The sequence below is a fragment of the Mesocricetus auratus genome, unplaced genomic scaffold (assembly GCF_017639785.1).
Source record: "Mesocricetus auratus isolate SY011 unplaced genomic scaffold, BCM_Maur_2.0 Super-Scaffold_100044, whole genome shotgun sequence".
In the NCBI taxonomy this organism is placed as follows: Eukaryota; Metazoa; Chordata; class Mammalia; order Rodentia; family Cricetidae; genus Mesocricetus; species Mesocricetus auratus.
The window spans coordinates 593575-613773 of NW_024429221.1; the positions used below are offsets into that span (position 1 = coordinate 593575).

A 20199-nucleotide genomic window follows, 5' to 3' on the forward strand; every position below is an offset into this window, starting at 1 on the left:
CATCAGGCCTCTCCATTCTCAACCGTGCAGAAGCCGTAAGGAGAGCTGAAAGACGTTCTCGAACTGGGAGAGAGACCTAGACCAGGCCAACGGAACAGCCCAACCCTCTGAGCTGCTTGCAAGTTGTGCAGTGAGCTCTGGGCTTCCAGTTTCCGTGAATAGTCACCGTTCACATTTGGGTTTTTTTGTTTTTGTTTTTTGTTTTGTTTTGCCTGTGATGCAGCTGTCTTTGAGTCATTTCTACTCCTGTAAGTGACTCATCACCCATATTCCTGTTAATAAACCCCAATAAAACTCAGTCCAAGTTAGATTTTGGTGTCAGCCTTGCTTTGGTCTGTTGTTGGTCCCTAGCCCGGGGAGAGCGGGTGTTCGTTCATGTCCCCCCAGGAAGTGTCAGGTAACACTCACATGAAATCTGAAATGACACCCAACAGAGCCGCTGGGGTGCGAACCGTTTCAGCCTCCTGGACAGGAAGAGCCTGAACCTCATTTCCCCCCAGCAACAGGAAGCACTGCCAGGTGTGTAAACAGCAAGGAAAAACGATGTGAGAAGCAGCGGTTAAAAGCCATGGCAGCAAAGACGCTAATTCCGCCCGTGTCCTAGAATATTCAAAAGTGGACAGCCAAGTCAAGTAGGATGCAGTTCAAAGCATAAATGGAATAAACAGGAGCTCTCTTGGAACTATCTAGACTAAAGCCCAGAGTTTGAAGAAAAACGGTGATTATTACTTAAAGAAAAACACTCACATTCATAATAGCCAGATCTTGGAAACAACCTAGGTGCCCCTCTATCTAGATAAACAATGGATAGAGAAAACGTGGTATATTTGCACCATGGAATACTACTCAGTGCTAAGAGTAAATGACATCCTAAAATTTGCAGGCAAATGGACAGAACTAGGAAAAAAAATCCTGAGTGAGGCAACCCAGACCCAGAAAAGCAAAATAGTATGTACTCACTCATAAGTGGATACCAGACATAAAGCAAAAGATACCCAGCCTACAATCCACAACCCCAGAGAAGCTTGAACCCTCTTCCAGAAACAGATGGAAGCAGATGCAGAAATCCACAACTATCCAATGGGCCAAGCTCCTGGAGCGCAATCGAAGTGAAGGAGGAGCGATAATATGAACAAATGAGTCAAGAGCATGATGGGGAAACTCACAGAATCAGCTGATTCGAGCTAGTGAGAGGTCACTGACTCCGGTCTGACAAATGGGGAACCTGCATAAGACCAAACTAGACTCCTTAATATAGGTGACAATGGTGTGACTGGGACAATATATGAGGTCACTGGCAGTGGGTCCAAGATCTAACACTAATGCACAAACTGACTTAGTGGAGCCCATTCTATATGGAGAGACACCTTGCCTAGCCTTGACACAGGGGTGTGTGCGGTAGAGAGGTGTCTTGGCCCTGCCTCAGTGAGATGATGGGACAGACTTAGTAGACTTCCAAGGGGAGGCCTTACCCTCCCAAAGGAGCAGATGGGAGGGGGGAAGGGGGAGTGGAAGGAGAGGAGGGAGAGAGAACTGGGATTGGAATGTAAAAAATAAATTGGTAAAAAAAAAAAGAAAACTACTCACATACAATCTTCTTATCCTATGTCCCAGTGAAAAGGGAAAAAAGGGGGAGGATACGGGAAGACAGAGGAGGAGGAAGGGGGAGGGGAGGCAAGGAAAGGAGGAAGAAGGGGGAGAAAAAGATGAGGAAGGAAGGGAGAAATTAAATGATAGGAAACTGTTGATGCAAAAATACCTCTCACCGGGCCTTGGTGGCGCAAGCCTTTAATCCCAGTACTCGGGAGGCAGAGGCAGGCGGATCTCTGTGAGTTCAAGACCAGCTGCTTCTCAGAGCTAGTTCCAAGACAGCCTCCAAAGCCACACAGAGAAGCCCTGCCTCAAAAATAAATAAATAAACACATAAATAAATAACACACCTCTCCATTCCAAGGGAATAAGAGCTAGTTTACTCTGGAACCAAACTATGGGTGACTATGGTCTGAGAGCATGGGGCTAGGTTACCCCAGGTTCCAGGTTCCAATGTGGAAATAGATTCATGGGATTTTTTTATGGCAACAGAACAAAGAATGTTATAAATCACAGCGCTTTTAACATACCTCAGTGGAAACATCTGGGAGGCAGGTTCCTGAAGGATGGCGGGATCTCCACTACAGGCCCTAGATGCTATAGCTTATTCAGCATTTGTAGACACAGATTCTTCTTAGGAGTTCTCATTCACAAAAGAAACAACAAACAGGCAGGCAGTAAAAAAGAAGGAAGAGGGAAGGGGTTTCTAGAATAGTCTTAGAAAGTCAACCATCACGTACATTCATCATTAGTGGTGGGTCACCAATCCCAACCAAACTTCAAGAGAGTGAGCTCATGACTGTGGATACCAGGACACCAGGACCAGTGGCTGTCACCATCCCACTACCTTTCACTGAAGGGCGATGACTGTAGGGAGTATGAGCCTAAAGTATCCTGTATGAACCAGGAGCTTTGCAAATTACAAGTCTTAGTCAGCTAGACCTCTGGCAAAGAGCATTTGTTCAAAAGCTGTGTATTTGTTCCTCTCCAAGAAGGTCTGACAAACTGTAGGGCTTCCAGCATTATCTTGAGGCATTATTATTTGCTCACCAAGATAGTAGGTAGATATGGGAGCCTTTTAAAATGTTGATTTAACCTCAGGGGAACCAGAAAATCAGGAGGTATGGACAGGTGTGTCTAGTTGCTAGGGAGAACAAAGTCTCCTATGGGGCTTAGTCATTTTGAAGGAGCTACTAGAGCACAGCTCTCAGTTTAACTACAGTATTAGTGACAACCGTCAGGTAGACAGCATACGGAGGCCATAAGCTCCAATGCTGGCTTCTCTGTATAACATTACAACTTCTTAGTTTGTACCTGGGGGGAATGCCCCCTTAAATTGCAGGATTTTTATGGGCTTCCAGGGTTTCTATGAGGACTCTAGACTGAGGTTACACATGCTCTGATATTTATTCCTGTAATAGACATACATTGTGGCAACAGCATATGTTGGAGTTATTTGTTATTGACACAAAAGCCACAGATTTCACCTTAAGAGAAAGTAGAGATGGTTTATTCTGGAGGCATTAGAGTGACCATAGCTCGGAAACACAAACTTAGGTTACCTGAAATCCCAGGTTCCAGCCTGGAAGCAGCTTTAAAGTTTTTATAGTGTAAGAACAGAGAAACTCAGGAGGGCCTAGACCCTGCCCTGGATGAAATGACAGACTCTGGAGATTCACCATGGAGGGCCTCACCCTCCTTGGGGATCAGAGTGGAGATTGAGTGGGGGACGGGGGGGGGGGCCGTGGTGGGGAGGACGGGGGAGGAGGGAGGGAGAGGGAGCTGGGATTGACATGTGTAACAAGCTTGTTTCTAACTTAAAAAAAGGGTACAAATCTTTAATAACAGCAAATTTCGTTCAGAAAAATTGAGAAAAGAGAGCGAAAAAATGGATAGACTTATTTAATGCTCTCATGTATAGTGCATTAAATAAGAATTTAAGTTAAAAAATAGGAAAAACCCATAAAAAAGGAATATTAGCCCATAAAAATGCAGATAACAGGTAAAACAATATGAAAAACGAAACCTCTGATTTTTCCAGTTTTGTCTAGATAAATATTTTGGTAACATTAATGAAAATAGTAACCATTTCCATGTTGAAAATTAATAAATTATCAGTTACATGGAGTTGTCACTTACTAATGTTATGAGTACTGACCTTCAGAATTCACCACACTATGGTGATGGCCTGGGTTTGTAAGCTCCACACAAACAAATAAAGAAAATAATTTAAAAAAGAAAAAGAACAGAGAAACTCATACATTAAGGCCAATTAAAAACCCATTGGTGAGATGGGCGAGGGGGTGCATGCCTTTAATCCCAGCACTGGGAGGCTGAGGCCAGCTTGGTCTGCAGAGTGAGTTCCAGGACAGCCAGGACTGTTACACAGAGAAGCCCTGTCTCGAAAACAACAAACAAACAAAAAACCAGACACACTGGTGAGTACGTCAGAGAGCAGGTACACTGAGGCACGGAAAGCTTTCCTATAGGCTCAGGATGCTACCTGATGACATTTTAGCTTTTGGATTGGTAGAAACTAGTTGCTTGCTAGTTTTGACCACAGAGGAGGGCAAGAACTTAGCCCAGGGGGCTGGAGAGATGGCATGGGGGCTGGAGAGATGGCTCAGAGGTTAAAAGCACTGGCTGCTCTTCCAGAAGTCATGAGTTCAATTCCCAGCAACCACATGGTGGTTTACAACCATCTGTAATGAGATCTGGTGCCCTCTTCTGATGTACATGGAGGCAGGGTGTTGTATTTGTAATAAATAAATAAATCTTTAAAAAAAAAAAAAGAACTTAGCCCAAGGGAAGGTCATTAGCCTCTGGGCCTGCAGCTTTCCAGCCTCTCCCTAGCACTGAAATTCTGATCGGCCAATGGTCTCTGCAGACAGGCTCCTCCCAGGAGTTGCCCTGCACAGACAAATGCGGCTTCGCTTTGGAGTTCACACTGTCCAGTGTCCATTTCCCTGCTGAGAACATCTGAGTGTGGTATCCCTGCCTTCATTGAACTCACATCTCCCAGCCGGAGTGCAGATTATCCATTAGCAGTCCACATCTCCTGCTTAGAAAAGGTCTCTCGCATATGCTTAGCCTGTGGTCTAATGGGACATTCTCATTGCCATAGTATGAAATGAGACTCAGCAGTTTAAAATTGCATCCATGGACTCACTCACTGTATATGTGGTGGGTGGGGGCATGCATGTGCCGTACACGAATGTAGCAATCAGAAGACAACTTTTGGGAGTCAGTTTGCTACTTCCGCCATGTTGGATGAACTCTGATCATCAGGCCGGTGGCCTGTGCCTTCATCCACTGAGCCATCTCATTGGTCCAAGACACAGTAATTTTAAAAATGCCAAAGATCTCAAAATGTATGCCATGAAAATCCAATTCACTAAATATTAGATGAAGTAGCCTCAGGGCTTTACAGGCAATGAAAATGTGCTTTATACCCCCCCCCATTTTTCCTTAAAAGAATGTTGATGATTGTTCCAAAATGTCCATTTCTTTAAAAGTGGAAATTGAGAACTAATGACGTATGCTAACTGGAATTGAATGAAGGTCAATAAATGAGATTTTCTCCCCCCAGATATAAAAGTAGCATTCATAAACATTCAAGAATCTGCTATAATGAATCTAGGTTTTGTTTATTCCTTGTTCAGGGAATTCCCACTTTGATTTCACTTCCACTTGCCCACAGAGGCTGTTTCAAGCTGCACAAAGGTTTCTTCTCAGCGAAAGCACAGTGGACGGCCCTCTTTAGGTGGGCATGGTGGACGGTGTTCTGATGGAGGTTGCCCTTCTGTATGTATGTTTCTCTTATTGGTTAAGGAATAAAACACTGTTCAGCCAATAAGGCAGGAAGATAGGCGGGACTAGGAGACAAGGGGAATTCTGGGAAAGGTAGGCAGAGAAAGCCCACCAGAAAGAGTCACCATGTAGGCTGCCAAAGGAGTAGCAGGTCCAGGCATTCTCCAGTAAGCCAAGACCACGTGGAAATACATAGATTAATAGAAATGGGTTAATAACTAAGACAGAGCCAGCCAATAAGAAGCCCTACCCGCTGGCCAACAGTTTTATAGCTAATACAGCATCCATGTGCTCATTTGGGGCTTCGGTTCCCTCTTCTCCCCTTCTCTCCCCTTTCTTCAGGCTCATCTTCTCAGGCTCTCTTCACTTGGGTCTCACTGACTCCATGCCCACTCACCCTCCGCACTCTCCAGACAACTGTGCACTTGTAACTTATATGTTAGTCTTCTTTCCTGACAGCCCTGCTCCTGTTAGACGGCCACGGTGATTCTTTTCTTTGGTACTTAAACGAATTTGTCACCATGTGTGTCCTGGAGAGGACAGAAGAAAAGAGACTCTGTAGTCTTTGCTCCAGCTTCACGTTTTCCTCTGTCAGCGATCCTTGTGCCCTCTATAAAGAATAAAGCTCGCCGGGCATTGGCGGTGCACGCCTTTAATCCCAGAACTCGGGAGGCAGAGGCAGGCAGATCTCCATGAGTTCAAGGCCAGCCTGGTCTACAGAGCGAGTTCCAGGACAGCCTCCAAAACAACACAGAGAAACCCTGTCTCGAAAAATCAAAAATAAAATAAAAAAATAAAGCTCACCTTTTCTGCTCTTATCCCACCACTCCGCCGTTGGGCTCCCAGTCTTTTTAGTCTACCCAAGCTTGACATTACTTAATGTGGTGGACAGAAGCTAATAACTACACTGTCGGGAACATGGGAGCATGTGGGGAAACAAGTGTGTGCCCTCACAAACTGGTCACCATAAAACGAGAAAGCTGAGCTCTGCCTGGGACAGCTCCACACAGTACAGAACCAGTGAACGCACAGACTCCACCCTACCAAAGACTGGATTTGTTGAGCCGGGCAGTGGTGTCGCACACCTTTCATCCCAGGACTTGGGAGACAGAGGCAGGCAGATCTCTGTGAGTTCAAAGCCAGCCTGGTCTACCGAGCTCGTTCCAGGACAGCCAGAGCTACGCAGAGAAACCCTATCTCTAAAAACAGAAAAGAAGGAAGAAAAACAGAAAGAAAAATGTGGGATTTGTTAATAGACCACATGAATCGAAGGTCCCTGAGAGCAGGCAAGAGTGGCCTGAAATGTATACTGCACTCTTACTCACCAAACAACACCAAGAGCTTGGCTTCTCTCCTGGGTATCTGGGAAGTAACGCACGCACGCGCTCGCGCACACACACACAGACACACACACACACACAGACACACACTCACACACTCATTGAAGCTGAAGTCCACATTTTCCCCTCCTCCCCCACCCCATCCCCTGGCTTGCTGCCAGTTTCCTGCTCCTGAGTGTGAACCACCAGAGGATAATTAAGTCTCTAAGCTCCAGGGAGCCAATTAGCAGAATGAGAGCTAGTAGAACCAGAAGGCCCCAAGAGCTTTTGTTCAGGCCCCCTTATTTTGCAGTTCAAGTGACAGTGGCTCAAAGGGTGTGACACACACATTACTGTCACCTTAGGCAAGTCCGTTAGAAGGTCTGGACCTTGGTGCCTCCCTCTGTGCGAGGGACTGGAGGTGATTTCAGCTATGATTTCTAGGCATATCCTCAGGGCCAGGGCTATGTCGAGGGGCTTATTTCACCCCCTTCTGTACCTCCATACATGATTACCTTCAATTAGAGATGAGATCACCAAAACACAGAAAAGCTCAATAATTTGTCCAAGATCAGACAACTAGGGAATGCTGCAAAGCTGGTCTAGGACCAGTTATATCCACCTCCAGAATTCTTAAATCCTAATTATTAAATCCCTTTCAAGGGATGCCCATCAAGTTATACTTTGAAAAAAACAGTTAAGTTTCCCAAATATCTTGCATCATCTATTAACAACCTAGAGGTGGTGGTGAACTCTGACCCCAGTGTCCCTGCTGGGTTCTGCATCCCCCAGGCTGTTCCTGAGCTCCCACAGCAGAGGAGCGTACAGACCGTAGGCTGTCCGGTCTGCAAAGCATACAACAGTCACTCTGGCCGATACAGAAAATGTCTGCTAAGCTCTGGTCTACAGCCTTCAGAGATTTGGTTCTGCCATGGCATAGCACTTAACAGCTTTCCTGGGCACACATCATTCTTCAGGATGGTTTCCTAGGGGCATTCACATTACAAAGGGAGCTACAACTCAGAACTTAATAAGTCAAGCCACGGTCTCAGGTTCTGGCTCCCAACTGCAAGCTCTTTCCTGAAGTCACCCTGGCACCCTAACTGTCTTCCTCTTACTGTCAGGGAAGGGCTTGAGAAGACAAAAGAATCTAAGCACTGCCAGCAAGTTCTTCTGGCTACAGAGAATATCCTTCCAGATTCCCTCATGGAATGAGGGTCATCCAGGGGTAAAAATGTTTCATTTGGGACCACTTTGAAAGGAAAGTATGCCTTAAAAAAGACTCATGACAACTACAGAAAATACATTTGAAATACATAACACATTCAGAAGCACTCTTCCTCATAATAAACATTCTGTAAACATAGGTTAATTTTATATGATTTAATGCAAAATGTATAGGTGAAACAATCCATAACAATTTAATTGCAGAGCTTTACCAAAACAATTTTTTTTTCAGGAAAAAACCCACAGGCACTTCTAGTCTGAAAATACAAGCTTAGTAGGAATCGTATGCTGCTGAAATACGGCTCAGCTTCAAGAACTTACTTGAAATACACGATATGGTAAGACTAGCCTTCCTTTTGTCAGATTGCTTCTGAAATAGATCTTGATATTTAGTTTCAAGGAATGTAAGATGCATATGAGGGCATCCTACAATCACTGCAAGGGAAGGAAACATGCTTATGAACACATTATTTGACCAGCTGCTTGATACATGTGAGGTATCACTACTTCCTTACCTCTGTGCTCAGGGTCATTCCTCGGCCTGGTGTCCCCCCAGCTGGAAGGCAAAGCTTAGCAGATTACTAAGTTCTAAACTCTCCCCCACTGCGCAGTGTAGATCCCAAATACACTGAGACCCCTGGCCAATATTTCATCAATACTCATTTAAAAGCAGAACTTGTAAGCTGGGTGTGGTGATGCACACCTTTAATCCTTGTCCTCGGGAGGCAGGGGCTGGTAGACCTCTGAGTTCGAGGCCAGCCTGGTCTACAATGAGAGTTCCAGGACTGTACAGAAAAACCCTATATTGAAAAGCCAGAACAAGCAAAACCCAGAGCTTTCGTTTTGCCTTTGCGAGGTGGCTGGTGCTCTGTAATTTAGTTGAGCCCACACTGTAACACTTGAAGGAGGAAATGTTATTCATGCCTTTAATTACTCCCTTTATGGAAGGCAGAGAATAGAAGCACCTGGGCCTATGTGGGCTTTACAAGCTTTCGTGTAAAAGCACTTGAACTCAGAAAACTGTCCTAACGGAACAGCAGAATTCTGCATAAAGATAATTACCTTGGACCCTGCCCATAACAGTGATCGAAGATCCTAGCATGAGGCCTTTTGATTCATGAATGATGCTTTATTTTTGCGACTAAAATCCCTGTTCACTGAGGCAGTGATAGATTATAGAAGCCCCAAGGGAAGGCACTTCTTACAAGTTTCTGTACCTCCCTGGGGAGCTCAAGCCCAGTGTTTGGCACAAGTAGGCACACTGACATCTGTTGAACTTGGAAAGCCTGTGGGTGTATTTTCAAGATTGGTCCCACAGCATAGGCTCAAAGGCACCAGAACCAGTGTACTGAGATGCAGATTCACAGGGGAACCTGCAGATTTAACAAAGAACAGTTAATTTGAAGGCACTAGTTCAGTTCCATATAACAACAACAACAACAAAAGAAAAAAAACTGGAAACAGAACAGCCATAGACAAATACCACAAAAGTTTTTTTTTTCCTTTTGCACAGACCCATAGTTCATCAGAATCCCTTTTACTGTTCTCTCTGCGCAGCGCTGCTGACACTGCCGAAGGACTAACACTCCAGCTTAAGTTTCAGGTCCAGCAGAGAGAGACATCTGTGGACATGATGTTGTTGTTTGTCTCTTCCGTTGTAAACACTGCTTAGGAAAAGGGCAAGAAGATCATGTGTGCTTTTTTCATATCTGTATTCTTAAATGTTTTTTTTTTTTTACTCCAGGTTATAGGAAAGCGTAGAGACAGAAGAAACCATTAGGAGACGATCGTTCACATTGTGAAGGGACTTTCCATTTATTTCTATTGAAATCTGCACTCCCTTGGGGCCCTGAACTTGGGGTGCCACTGAAGTGCAGCTTTTCAGGAGGTTTCCAGAGTGAAGTGAGGTGCACCCACATCTTCATCTTGATTCTCTGCTGAGGATAATCTTGCCTCTTGTTTCCAGTCACAGGCTGGGGACCACACATAGCTGGTGAAGGGAATCCATGGCTTATCTTTTCCAGGATTGGAGGGTTTGAGGAATCCAACCATCACAGAAAGACCCACTCGTGGGCACAGCTCTTCCGCTGCACACCCACCGGCTTTCAAAAGCAGTGGACTGCCGCTCATTGACTCTGCCAACCATGGGTCAGAGACCAAATATGTCTAAGATTTAGAGGCTACGTGGACCCCATGAAGGCCCGTGGCCAGAAGGGAAAATGACTTCTCCACACGGATGGCAGGTAAGGACATCATTGCCCCTTAACAGACAGACAGCCCAGCTCTCCATAAAAAGTCACAAGGGCCTGGGAATCTCCCCCATCCCATCCTTGCGCTAAACAGTATTAACTGGTAACTCATCTTTTCCCCATCAAGCAAAATTGGGTAGTAAGAAAACTCAGCCAAGGAGGTGTAGTCAGTTCATAGCAGAGTGGCCTCACCGCTCAAACCAGCTTGCCAAGTTTGGGATGCTCTTGGCCTGGTCCCCAAAGGTCTGCACAGCTTGGCATGTCCGGCACCACGGCTCATCCCAGAAAGAGGTAATGTGTACCGCATAGCTCCGGCGCCAGTGGAAGTAGCGGCGATAGACAGCCAGGTTTCGGTCCAGAAAGAGCAGGTAGGCAGCCAGGGAGGCAGCACTAGGGAAGTCATCCACGTGGATGAAGGATCCACGAGGCACGAAGCGCTCATAGTTGGCACGGTCAGGACCCAGCACCACTGGCACAGCCCCGGCCAGGAAGGCATTCCGCCACAGCTTCTCAGTGATGTAATCCACGTGCTGTGAGTTCTCGAAGGCCAGGTAGAACTTGTAGCGGGCCACAGTGTGTAGCAGTCCGCTGGCTGGCACTGGTTTCCCGGTTGCTGCTCGACCAAACACGTCCACAGGCACATGCTGGATCAGCTGGCGGTAGTAACGGACCCGTGCCTGGCGCTCATCCCAGTGGCTCACAACCCAGGCCACCAGACCCCGCTTGCGGGCCAGCGGGGGGCTCAGGCCTGGCGGCTGATCAGTTGGATGGCTTCTGGGATAGAGGAAGCCATAGGGCACGAAGACATCCGAGTCGGCCCGGTAGGACAGCGTCCAGTTGAAAAGGTTCTTAGCCAAGTCCCGCAGCCCAGGGGAGTGGGAGGGCGATTCGAAGTTCATCCACACCCAGCGTTGACCCGGGGGTCTCGAGCCTGCGGTCTCCAGGGCTTCGCCCGCTAGCATCGCCGCTCCCTCCTGGTCGTCGAACACACGTGGCTCCAGTGCCTCGTCAGTGCGCACTTGGGCGCCCCAGGGCGGGGGCCAGTCGGGGGGTCCCTTCACCAGGTCACGGTGGTGGAACAGCACTGCCTGAGCCTCACCGTAGGCCGCGCGGTCGGTGAGCAAGCGACAGCCGCTGATGTTAAAGCGCAGGTTACAGTCAGGGGGAGACGTGGGGTGGCCGCCGCGCCCCCCAAAAGGTTCCCACCAGAGCAGCACGCCCACCGGGCGCGGCGGGGTTGGAGATGCCCAGGGGAGCGGCGGCAACTGTCCCCAGCAGATGCAGGCGGTCAACGCGGTGCCGAGCAGCCCGGCTACGGCCAGCGCAGAGGAACTCCGGGGTAATCCCCAGCCTCTGCGCACTCGTGCGCGTTGCCGGGTCCCCGGCGTCCCCATGCAGAGCCCAGAAGCGGCCGCCTCCGCTCGCCACGCGTCCACCGACCGCGAGGGGCGGCACCGGCTCTCGTACTGCCGCTCGCGGCCGGCCGGGGCCATGGAGGGGGCGGGCCAGGCATCGACAGGCCCGCGGGCGGTGCCGCGCCCCTCCCAGGTCCAGGGCGAGGTGTGAGCGGGGTGGACAGCCTGGCCCGGCGCCACCCTGTCCCTCCCAGACACTTCGCTCCCAGACCTGCGGGTCCGGGCCCAGGGCGTTTCCTGCTGCGCCTGCGCTGGTTCCCCAGCTAGGGCTCCTGAGCTCCTCCAATGCTCGCCACCGTTGCAACCTCACCCGGGGTCCCGGCCTCACGGTGCGCGTCCGCTGTCTCCGCGCCTAGGTGGCCTAAGCTCTCGCTTTTTAGAGTTATGGACTCCAGAGCTCCCCAGAAGTCTCGAGGGGGTGGTATGGTGGTGGTGGGGGATGCGATTCTACTGCAGAACTCAGAGCAGAATCAACTTCCTTCCGTATTGCCCGCTGCCGGGCCAGTGATGCCTGGGGCGGGAGGGGGTGTGGGACTCAAGCCCCAGAACAGCTGGAATGGAGTCCAGACCTCGTGCGCATGCAAAACAGGCCGGCTGTGGAGTCAGGCACCTGCCCGGAGCAGTGTGACGGGTCCCAAGAACGTCCCAAAAGGTGCTAGTGGGTCCATCGTAGTACAGAAGGCAAGTGTTATCTGAGCTATGGAAATAGATTCTTTCCTTGACTCCCATCAAAAAAGAAAAAAAAAAGATTTTAAGGATTTTATTTCACCGAAACGGATCATATACATGACTTTACCCAAAACGGCAAGCTAAATTTGCTTCGGTTTCTCCAGCCCATGTATTTACAATCTAATCCTTTTTTAGATTGTGTTTTACTTTGTATGTATGGATGTTTTGCCTGTATGTGTACTGCGAGCATGCCTGGTGCCATGGAGGTTCGAAGAGCGCATCGGATCCCCTGATTGTGAGCCACCATAATGAGCACTCTGTGAGAGCAACAAGTACTCTTAAACACTGAGCCATCCATCTCTCCAGCCCCCCAAACAGATTTCTGACCATGAATATTCAATGGAAGGATGACACATAAGAACTTTTTTTGCTTGTTTGTTTGTTTGTTTGTTTTTTTACGAGACAGGGTTTCTCTGTATTGTTTTGGAGGCTATCGGTCCAGCTTGGCCTCGAACTCACAGAAATCTGCCTGTCTCTGCCTCCTGAGTGCTGGGATTAAAGGCGTGCGCCACCAACGCCCAGCGACACATAAGAACTTTTAAATATAAACAGACAAGTCACAAGCAGGCGTGTGGAGCACACTGTCATGGGGATATAGCTCCACTTTAACTAATACTGACTTGAGATGTACTCTGATTTTCATAAGCAATTTGATGCCACTAATGTGAGCGTGGCTGAATGCCTTTTGTATAATCCTTGAGTTATACAACTTCCATCATGGTCTCTGATGCAAAACCAAGTGATCTATAGGAACTCCATTACTCCATTCCCCTACCCCCACACAATTGCTGGCCAACTGCTTTCCTGGGACTTCAGGCTGAGGATGCATAAACCATGAATGGCCACTGAGGCCCAGTGTTTTGAGAACATTCTACTCTTAGCAGAGTGAATTAGGATCATTATTTTTAAGCCCTTAGGAAACAATTTCTACTCCCAAGAAAGTAATGCAAAATACTTGGGACTGTAAAATGGTGAATCAGATAAATGTTCTTGTGCCCAAACAAAGGGTATGTCAGTTCTTCACGTGTATCCAGGCGGTTACAACCAGGCATCCACATCTGCAATCACTTGGAAAGCTTAGCCCTAGGGCTAGACTGTGACCTCCTGGGCTACACCCTCTCTTATTATGATGTTACTCAGCTGTTATCAGGTGGAATTCTAAAGGGGGGGGACTGATTTCAGTCGAGGAAGCAATTTAAGAAGGGTTTTAGTAGATCCCTGATGTGCAGCCCACGGTTCCAGCTTACAGTGTGGTACCCATATAAGCTCTGGAGAACCTGTTGGAAACAGAGCCCTTCATATCATCAGTACAGGGGGGCTGGAGAGATGGCTCAGCGGTTAAGAGCACTGACTGCTCTTCCAGAGCAACCGCATGGTGGCTCTCACATATCATCAGTACAGGAAACACACCTGGATTTGCCCATCTGGATGCATTTTCATGGATTTGTTTTATTTTTTTCAAATGTTTGTTACATTTTGACAGGATGCCTGAATGCCATGGTACACACGGGGAGGTCAGAGGACACCTGGCAGAAATGGAGTCTCTCCTTCCACCACATGGGTCTTGGGGGGGAATCAAGAGTCAAATGTAGAAGCTTCTAGAAGCGTCTTCTGGTGGCTCTTCCTACCAGCACTCAGCAAGAGAGTGGTCACTACGGTTTACACTCATGCGCCTAGTAGTTTTCTCTTCCTGCACCTTACAACATTTTATAGTGTTTCTAGCGTAATGTTTTAATCAAAAGATGAAATTCAACAACTTTTATTTGGAAATAGAAGTTTCAGTAATTTCCCACTGTCTGTGTTTGAGCTAGGGCCTCCTGTAGCCCAGGCTGTCCTTGAGCTGACTACATAGCCAATCTCCCTGCCTTCCCTTCCTGAATCCCGGGACCACACGCACGATCCACTAGTCCTGGCTTCCTGCTGCTTGTCTTTATTAATATAAGAGCTATAAAGGAACAAACAGCATGTTCTAAGCAAACAGGGGTGGGTTGCTTTCCTTTTAGGCAACAGACAGGCTCTGGTGAACAGGTGTGTTGGTCAGGGAATCACAACAAGCTTTTCACTACAGATGTTCTTTTATATGTTCCTAGAAAATCATTAAGCCATCAGTAAGGGATGAGCCCAGTGAAGCCGGAGTGGAAGGGAACACAGCAGGGAACGTGGGTCAGGGAAGCTGTGAGAACACCGGTCTGTCCCTTAGACCAGATTCGATGGCTCAAGAGTCAGGCCACGCCTCCCTGCCGCTCTGTCTGGAAGAGTTAAGAAGCCGTCTGTGCAATATGACTTGACAGGTTTCAGTCTGCGGTATCTGGCTCTTCTGTGCTCGTGTTTACATGTGCTATATTGAATTAAATCGTATCATGATGCATCGCTTCCTGGAAGAACCCCATCGCCCCAACTCATAAAAGTCTGATATTTATCTTGTTGCTCTCGGTAGAGGAGCCTCTGGATGCCTCTATCATCCTCTCCTGGCAGCGTCCCCTCCCCCTCCTGTCTCTGAATGAAGCTCCTCTCTAGATTTTTGTTTGTTTGTTTGGTATCTGAGATGGGGGTTTCACTGTGTAGGCCTGGCTGTCCTTTAACTTGTGCTGTAGACCAGGCTGGCCTCTGAGATCCGACTGCTGGAATTAAAGGCGTGCCCCGCCACTGTCAGCTACTCTCCAGGTTTTAAATGGAGGCCTTTACCTCCTTGTAGGATGCTATCACAAATATCCCCATGTATTGTATTGCTTCTGTCTAATGCTCTTCCTGCCTTCTTGATGCCTGCTCAAGGTCATTTCTCTAAACACACCACATCTTCTATGTGTCACCTGCTTTTCCAGTCCAACCACTGCTAGTCTTCCTCTTTATTCAAAAAAAAAAAAAAAAACAAAAACGACTGTTAGAATTCAAATGTGAACCAAAGAAGGCCTAACCTGTGGCAATAGCTGTGAGGATGGGAGATTATTAGAGAAGACACCTAGGTGGTCCTCTAGGGAGGTTCTCTAGATACTGCTTGGGAAGGCTTTCTGGATTCCCACATGTATCTGTTGCGTGCAAATTACCCCTTGGGTGTGTTTGTGTTGTTTCACGGGGAGGGGATGGCGGCTGTTTCAGTCACAACTCCATCAGCAGCACCAAGCCAGTCACCGAGCAGTTGTCATGCTCCCAGTGACTTCCCACAGAATGGACAAACAGATGAATGGTGGCTCTTACTGTATTGCTGAAGTCATCTGGCCGAGATCATCTGTTCCCTGTGAGAAAGATGTGACTGTGGGAATGGCTTCCTGTGACCTTGAGACACCCCAGAAGCATTCAGTGGAAAATTACACACATGTGTTAATCAAGATTCAAACTCATTCAATTAGGACACTAAGACTGATGCAGCCCAGACCAAATTTACATTCGTATAACAAAAGCCAGGGAAATGTGGACTCTTTTCAGAACCTTCGAAAGACAAAAGAACTTGGAGTGACCCCATCTAGATTTCATGGAACAAAAATGGGTAGAAATTGGTTCCTTGAAAGATAATATGAAGACGGAAGTGATGTGAGTCAGGCAAAAACGTGCCTCTCTCGGTGTGTGAGAGATTTTCTAGGGGATGAAGGGGCTGGGCTAAATGAGCTCTCGAGCCTCCCAGTTCTCACAGGACGTTACTCAGGGGGAGTCAGCTTTCAATTGTCGGCGTGAAATAACGGCCACGTCAGTTATGAGGAAGGGCTTTGGATGCTGAGGTTTGTGTAGAGAAACACTTTACACACGGGCCAATGGTCAGGTGCAGGGGTTCAATTCACAACGTGCAAAGGCTGCCTAGTTGCCTCCGGTTTCGTAAAGGACCGGGCTACCACCCTAATTCCTGCATTCGAACACGTTGTTTTGTTCTTCCCCCATGCAAACAGGTCATGTGACTTTTCTGTTTGTTTTTGTCTCATATTTTGAGTCAGGGTCCGTCCCATGGAGCCCCAGCTGATCTCAATTCACTGGGCAGCCAAGGCTGATTCTCCTGCCTCCACCTCCAAGAGCTGGGGTTACACGTGTATGCCACCATGCCCATCAGGAGACCACACCAGCTCTCCCTAAGACTACCTTAGTGTTGCCTACCAGAGAGAAATGGTGTTTCCCGTGGAAGCCCCGGAACATGTTCTGATGGCCTCAGTCTGTCCCTAAACTCAGGGAGAGCCCGGCTGCTCTCAAAGGCGCTGACATTTTGGGGGTGGGTGTAAGGTTTCTGGAGCTGAATGCAGGCCTCTCAAATGTGCTTTCCTGAAGAGAGAGAGAGGCAGTTCAAAGTCCAATCTGATAATAGTAAGTTTGTGCTTATCCTAAAGGGGAAGGGCCGGTGAGCAGGTGTGGCAGGGAAGGCAAACAGGCAGGGCTGTTTCTTTGTCAGGAACACTTTTTTATCTGCCTGACTGAGGAAATGGGCAGGGAAAGAACATTCAGATAAAGTTGTTGGGAATTGCTTAGGATGAGCATCAACTGCCCTGTTATATTCTCTACGATGCTGCTGGTGGTGCGTGTGTGCTTATATGTGTGTATGATGTGTGTGTATGCGCATGTGGGGTTATGTGTGTGTGCGCACGCGTGTGTGTGCAGGGTTGTATATGACAGGTCAGAAGACAGCCCTAGGTACAGGCCTTTGCTTTTCACCTTATTTGAAAGGATCTTTTGTTTCTCACTTCATATACACATCAGGCAACCGACCTGTAAGGCTCCCAGGATTCCTCTGTCTGCCATCTTGAATCATGCTGCTCTATTTGGCTCTGCATAAGTCCTGTAATCCTACATAGAAATCTGAACTTTGCATACTTGAGTAGCAGACCCTTATCCTCTGAGCCATCGAGTCCCTGCCCCATTAAATTCTTGATAGGAAAAAAAAATGAACACATGTGCTTTTCCCTTTTGTTCAGATGAACCATTTTACTAGCCTTAAATTGTTACAGTCTATATATAAGAATTTGTTGCATTCACTTTATAGTTTTACGCGTTATGCACACATTCTCCCTGTACTCTTCCTTGACTGAACTAGTATTGCAAGGATTTTGAGTGTTCAGAAAAATGAACATAAGTAAATTAGAGGCAAAATCAGAAACACTTGCTCAGTTTTAAACATTCCAACCATTTGTCTCTGCATTTTTCCACACAGCTCTTTTATAATCACGTACAAAAGTTATGGGATATGGAATACAAGACTTACTCAAAACCAAGTTGTTCTGACTGGGAAGGGGGCTGAAGCCCAGCCATCTCTGAGAAACAAGTGCTGGTAAGGTGCCACCAGAGACGGAGCTGAAATTCTCCCTGGACTCAGCGAGATGGGCCTGTGCTTGCTCACGCCTGGGGTGTGCCCCCCCAAGTTCACTGACGGCAGGGCAAGGGAGACAGAGCTGTTTGTCGTCCACGTCAGTGCAGCTGGGTGGAAACAGATGGGGATAGCTCTGAAGGTCACATTGCTGTGTGTGCCAGTTACTTTTCTGCTGCCCTGAAAAAGAATGCTATGACCAAGGTAACTTTTTGAAGGAAGGGTTTATATGAGCTTAGGGTTCCAGAGGAAGAAGAGTTCATCATGACACCAAGTGACAGGCGTGTTGAGAGTGAAAGCTGAGAGCTCACATCTTCCAGCACAAGTGTGAAACGAAGAGAAAACTAGAAATGGCGAGAGCCTTTGCATTCTCAAAGCCACCGTCAGTGACATACCTTTCCAACAAACCACACCTCCTAAACCTCCCCAAGAGTGCCGCCAACTGGGAAGCAAATGTCCAAATCCATGAGCCCATGGGGGACATTCTCATCCAAACCACCACACCATGTATTCAAGGACCTGGAGAATATCGATTAAGAAGCATTTTCATGACTGACGGAAATGTAATTCTATCATGAGCACCTCCCTCTGCTAGCCAGCTGTAACATACACTATGTAGTATGCAATGTCATGAAAGTCTTTTTTTTTTTTCAGTCTCGAGCTTTATTGCCGTCCCATCAGGCCTTGACCGCAAACTTGCGCAGCGGGTACAGCCTCTCCTTCCTCTGCTGCTTCTTGGTCTTCAGCTTCTCCTCGTGTTTGGTGAGCCGGCGGAGCATGGCTCTCGTCTTCTTGGGTCGCAGGTCCAGAGGCTTGTACTTCTTACCCTTGTAGAATTTCCTGAGGTTTTCTTTTTGAGTCTGGTTAATTACGGTGAGGACACGGGCAATGGATTTGCGGACGACTCGTATCTTGGAGAGTTTGGACGCGGCACCGCCCGTCACCTTGGCGACGCGAAGCTGGGACAGCTCCACCTTCAGATCGTCCAGTTGCTTCAGCAGCTCCTCCTTCTTCTTGCCGCGCAGGTCCCGAGCCTTAATCTTGGCCATAGCTGCGCTGCTCGCCGCTGAGACGTCCTGGTCCGAGAGCTGTCATGAAAGTCTTAAAAAGAAAATTATTTTAACATTATATACACCAATGGATACTGTATACATGTTAACTGTTAGACTGTGCCGCATATGGCTTGTGCCTAATGAATATTTACCAAATAGGTGAATGAGCATTGCTATTAATTTTGTACTTCATGAGGTACTAGTTAAGTGATTCAATTTCTGCAGGGATCCAGATAATGCAAAAGACTTTGAACTACAAGGTGATGACTAAGATTACATGTGTGTGTCTTAAGTGTTGGGTAAAAATGATAATGACTGACCAAATCTAACCAGCAGTGTTCCCTTCAACCCAGATATACTTGAGTTGGCACAAATTCTGTTTCAGGAATCTAGACCAATCTGGCTTAGTCTCTCTGTGATAACTGCTGCTCATCAGAGCATTGCATTGTCCACAAAGTGTCTAGCCACTAGCTTGGGTGGCCACCTGCCAGGTGCTTTGCAGATGGGGGCTTGGGTCTCAGCTAGCCTCCTCCTCTTGCTGTCAGACCTCCAGTTCCCCCACAGACCCAGAGCAGATGTCAGGGAAGAGGATGGAAAGTAAGCCGTCTGCTACATACAGTAATTCTCCTTGGTGGAGGCACTCTTCTCAAGCAGCTGATGGGTTGACCAGCACAGTAGGAGGTTTGGCCTCCATCACACCCATCCCTGTGGTCCTTCCTCTGAAAGGGGCCTGGGACCCTTAGATATCAACAAGTACTTGTTGGGTTAAAGCGGACGAGATGACAAACCTATAAATTATTGTATGGCACAGAAAATGGCAGAATAAATGCAGACGGCTCCTTGGCAAGGGTGAAAAGTATTTTCTGAATGTTCAGCTTACACATCTGTATAAGCCAGTTAGGTGCCAGGCACATGGTGTGTAACTAAACAGATACAGAAATTTCTGCCCTCACAGGACATGGTGTCATGTTCACCCTCTCCACAAGAGTCACAGCTTCAGAAAAAATTCTGTATAGGAGTCTAAAGGTTGACATTGGAAGCTGTGCATGGCTTATCCTCCAGTAACCCTGCCACCCAGGACCGAATTTCCTTGATTCGCTCTTTCGTTACTTTCATGTTGATCAATGTTGTTTTGTGAAATGGGGTGTCTTTCCATTGTTGCCCACGCCATTCTCTCGCCCCAGCCTCCCGAGTAGCTGGGGTACAGGCACGCCATTGTACCTGCTAGACATTACATTAGGTGCCTGTCAGATGGTCAACCAAGACTTCCGGGTTAAAAGGAAGCAAGTCTCGTATGCATGAGGCAGTAGGCCACCGCCATCCTTTCTCTGCTTTACTTGCAGAGATGAAATAAGGAACTGTAAGTTAGAAGGGAACTCCTTGGCACACGTGCTGTAGGCAAGAACTGTAATTAGAGGAAACAAAGCTACAGGCAGCTGAAGAGTCCTTTAGTTTCAAAACACAGGGAAGTCCACCAGCCCATGAGCCCTGGCAATACACAACGAGGCTGAATCAGAATTTTAGTCCCTT

The 20199-nt window shown here is 47.6% G+C and overlaps 2 protein-coding genes across 2 annotated transcripts; both read right to left on the reverse strand.

Moving 5' to 3' along the window:
• Positions 1-8087: 8087 nt before the first annotated feature.
• Positions 8088-12098, reverse strand: Fut4 (fucosyltransferase 4). The gene has a single exon (XM_021235258.2). The coding sequence runs from the start codon at positions 11686-11688 to the stop codon at positions 10384-10386; it is 1305 nt and encodes a 434-aa protein (XP_021090917.1). The 5' UTR covers positions 11689-12098; the 3' UTR covers positions 8088-10383.
• A 6148-nt stretch (positions 12099-18246) lies between these two features.
• Positions 18247-18707, reverse strand: LOC101824480 (60S ribosomal protein L35-like). Its single transcript, XM_040735271.1, has one exon. The coding sequence runs from the start codon at positions 18664-18666 to the stop codon at positions 18295-18297; it is 372 nt and encodes a 123-aa protein (XP_040591205.1). The 5' UTR covers positions 18667-18707; the 3' UTR covers positions 18247-18294.
• Positions 18708-20199: the final 1492 nt, after the last annotated feature.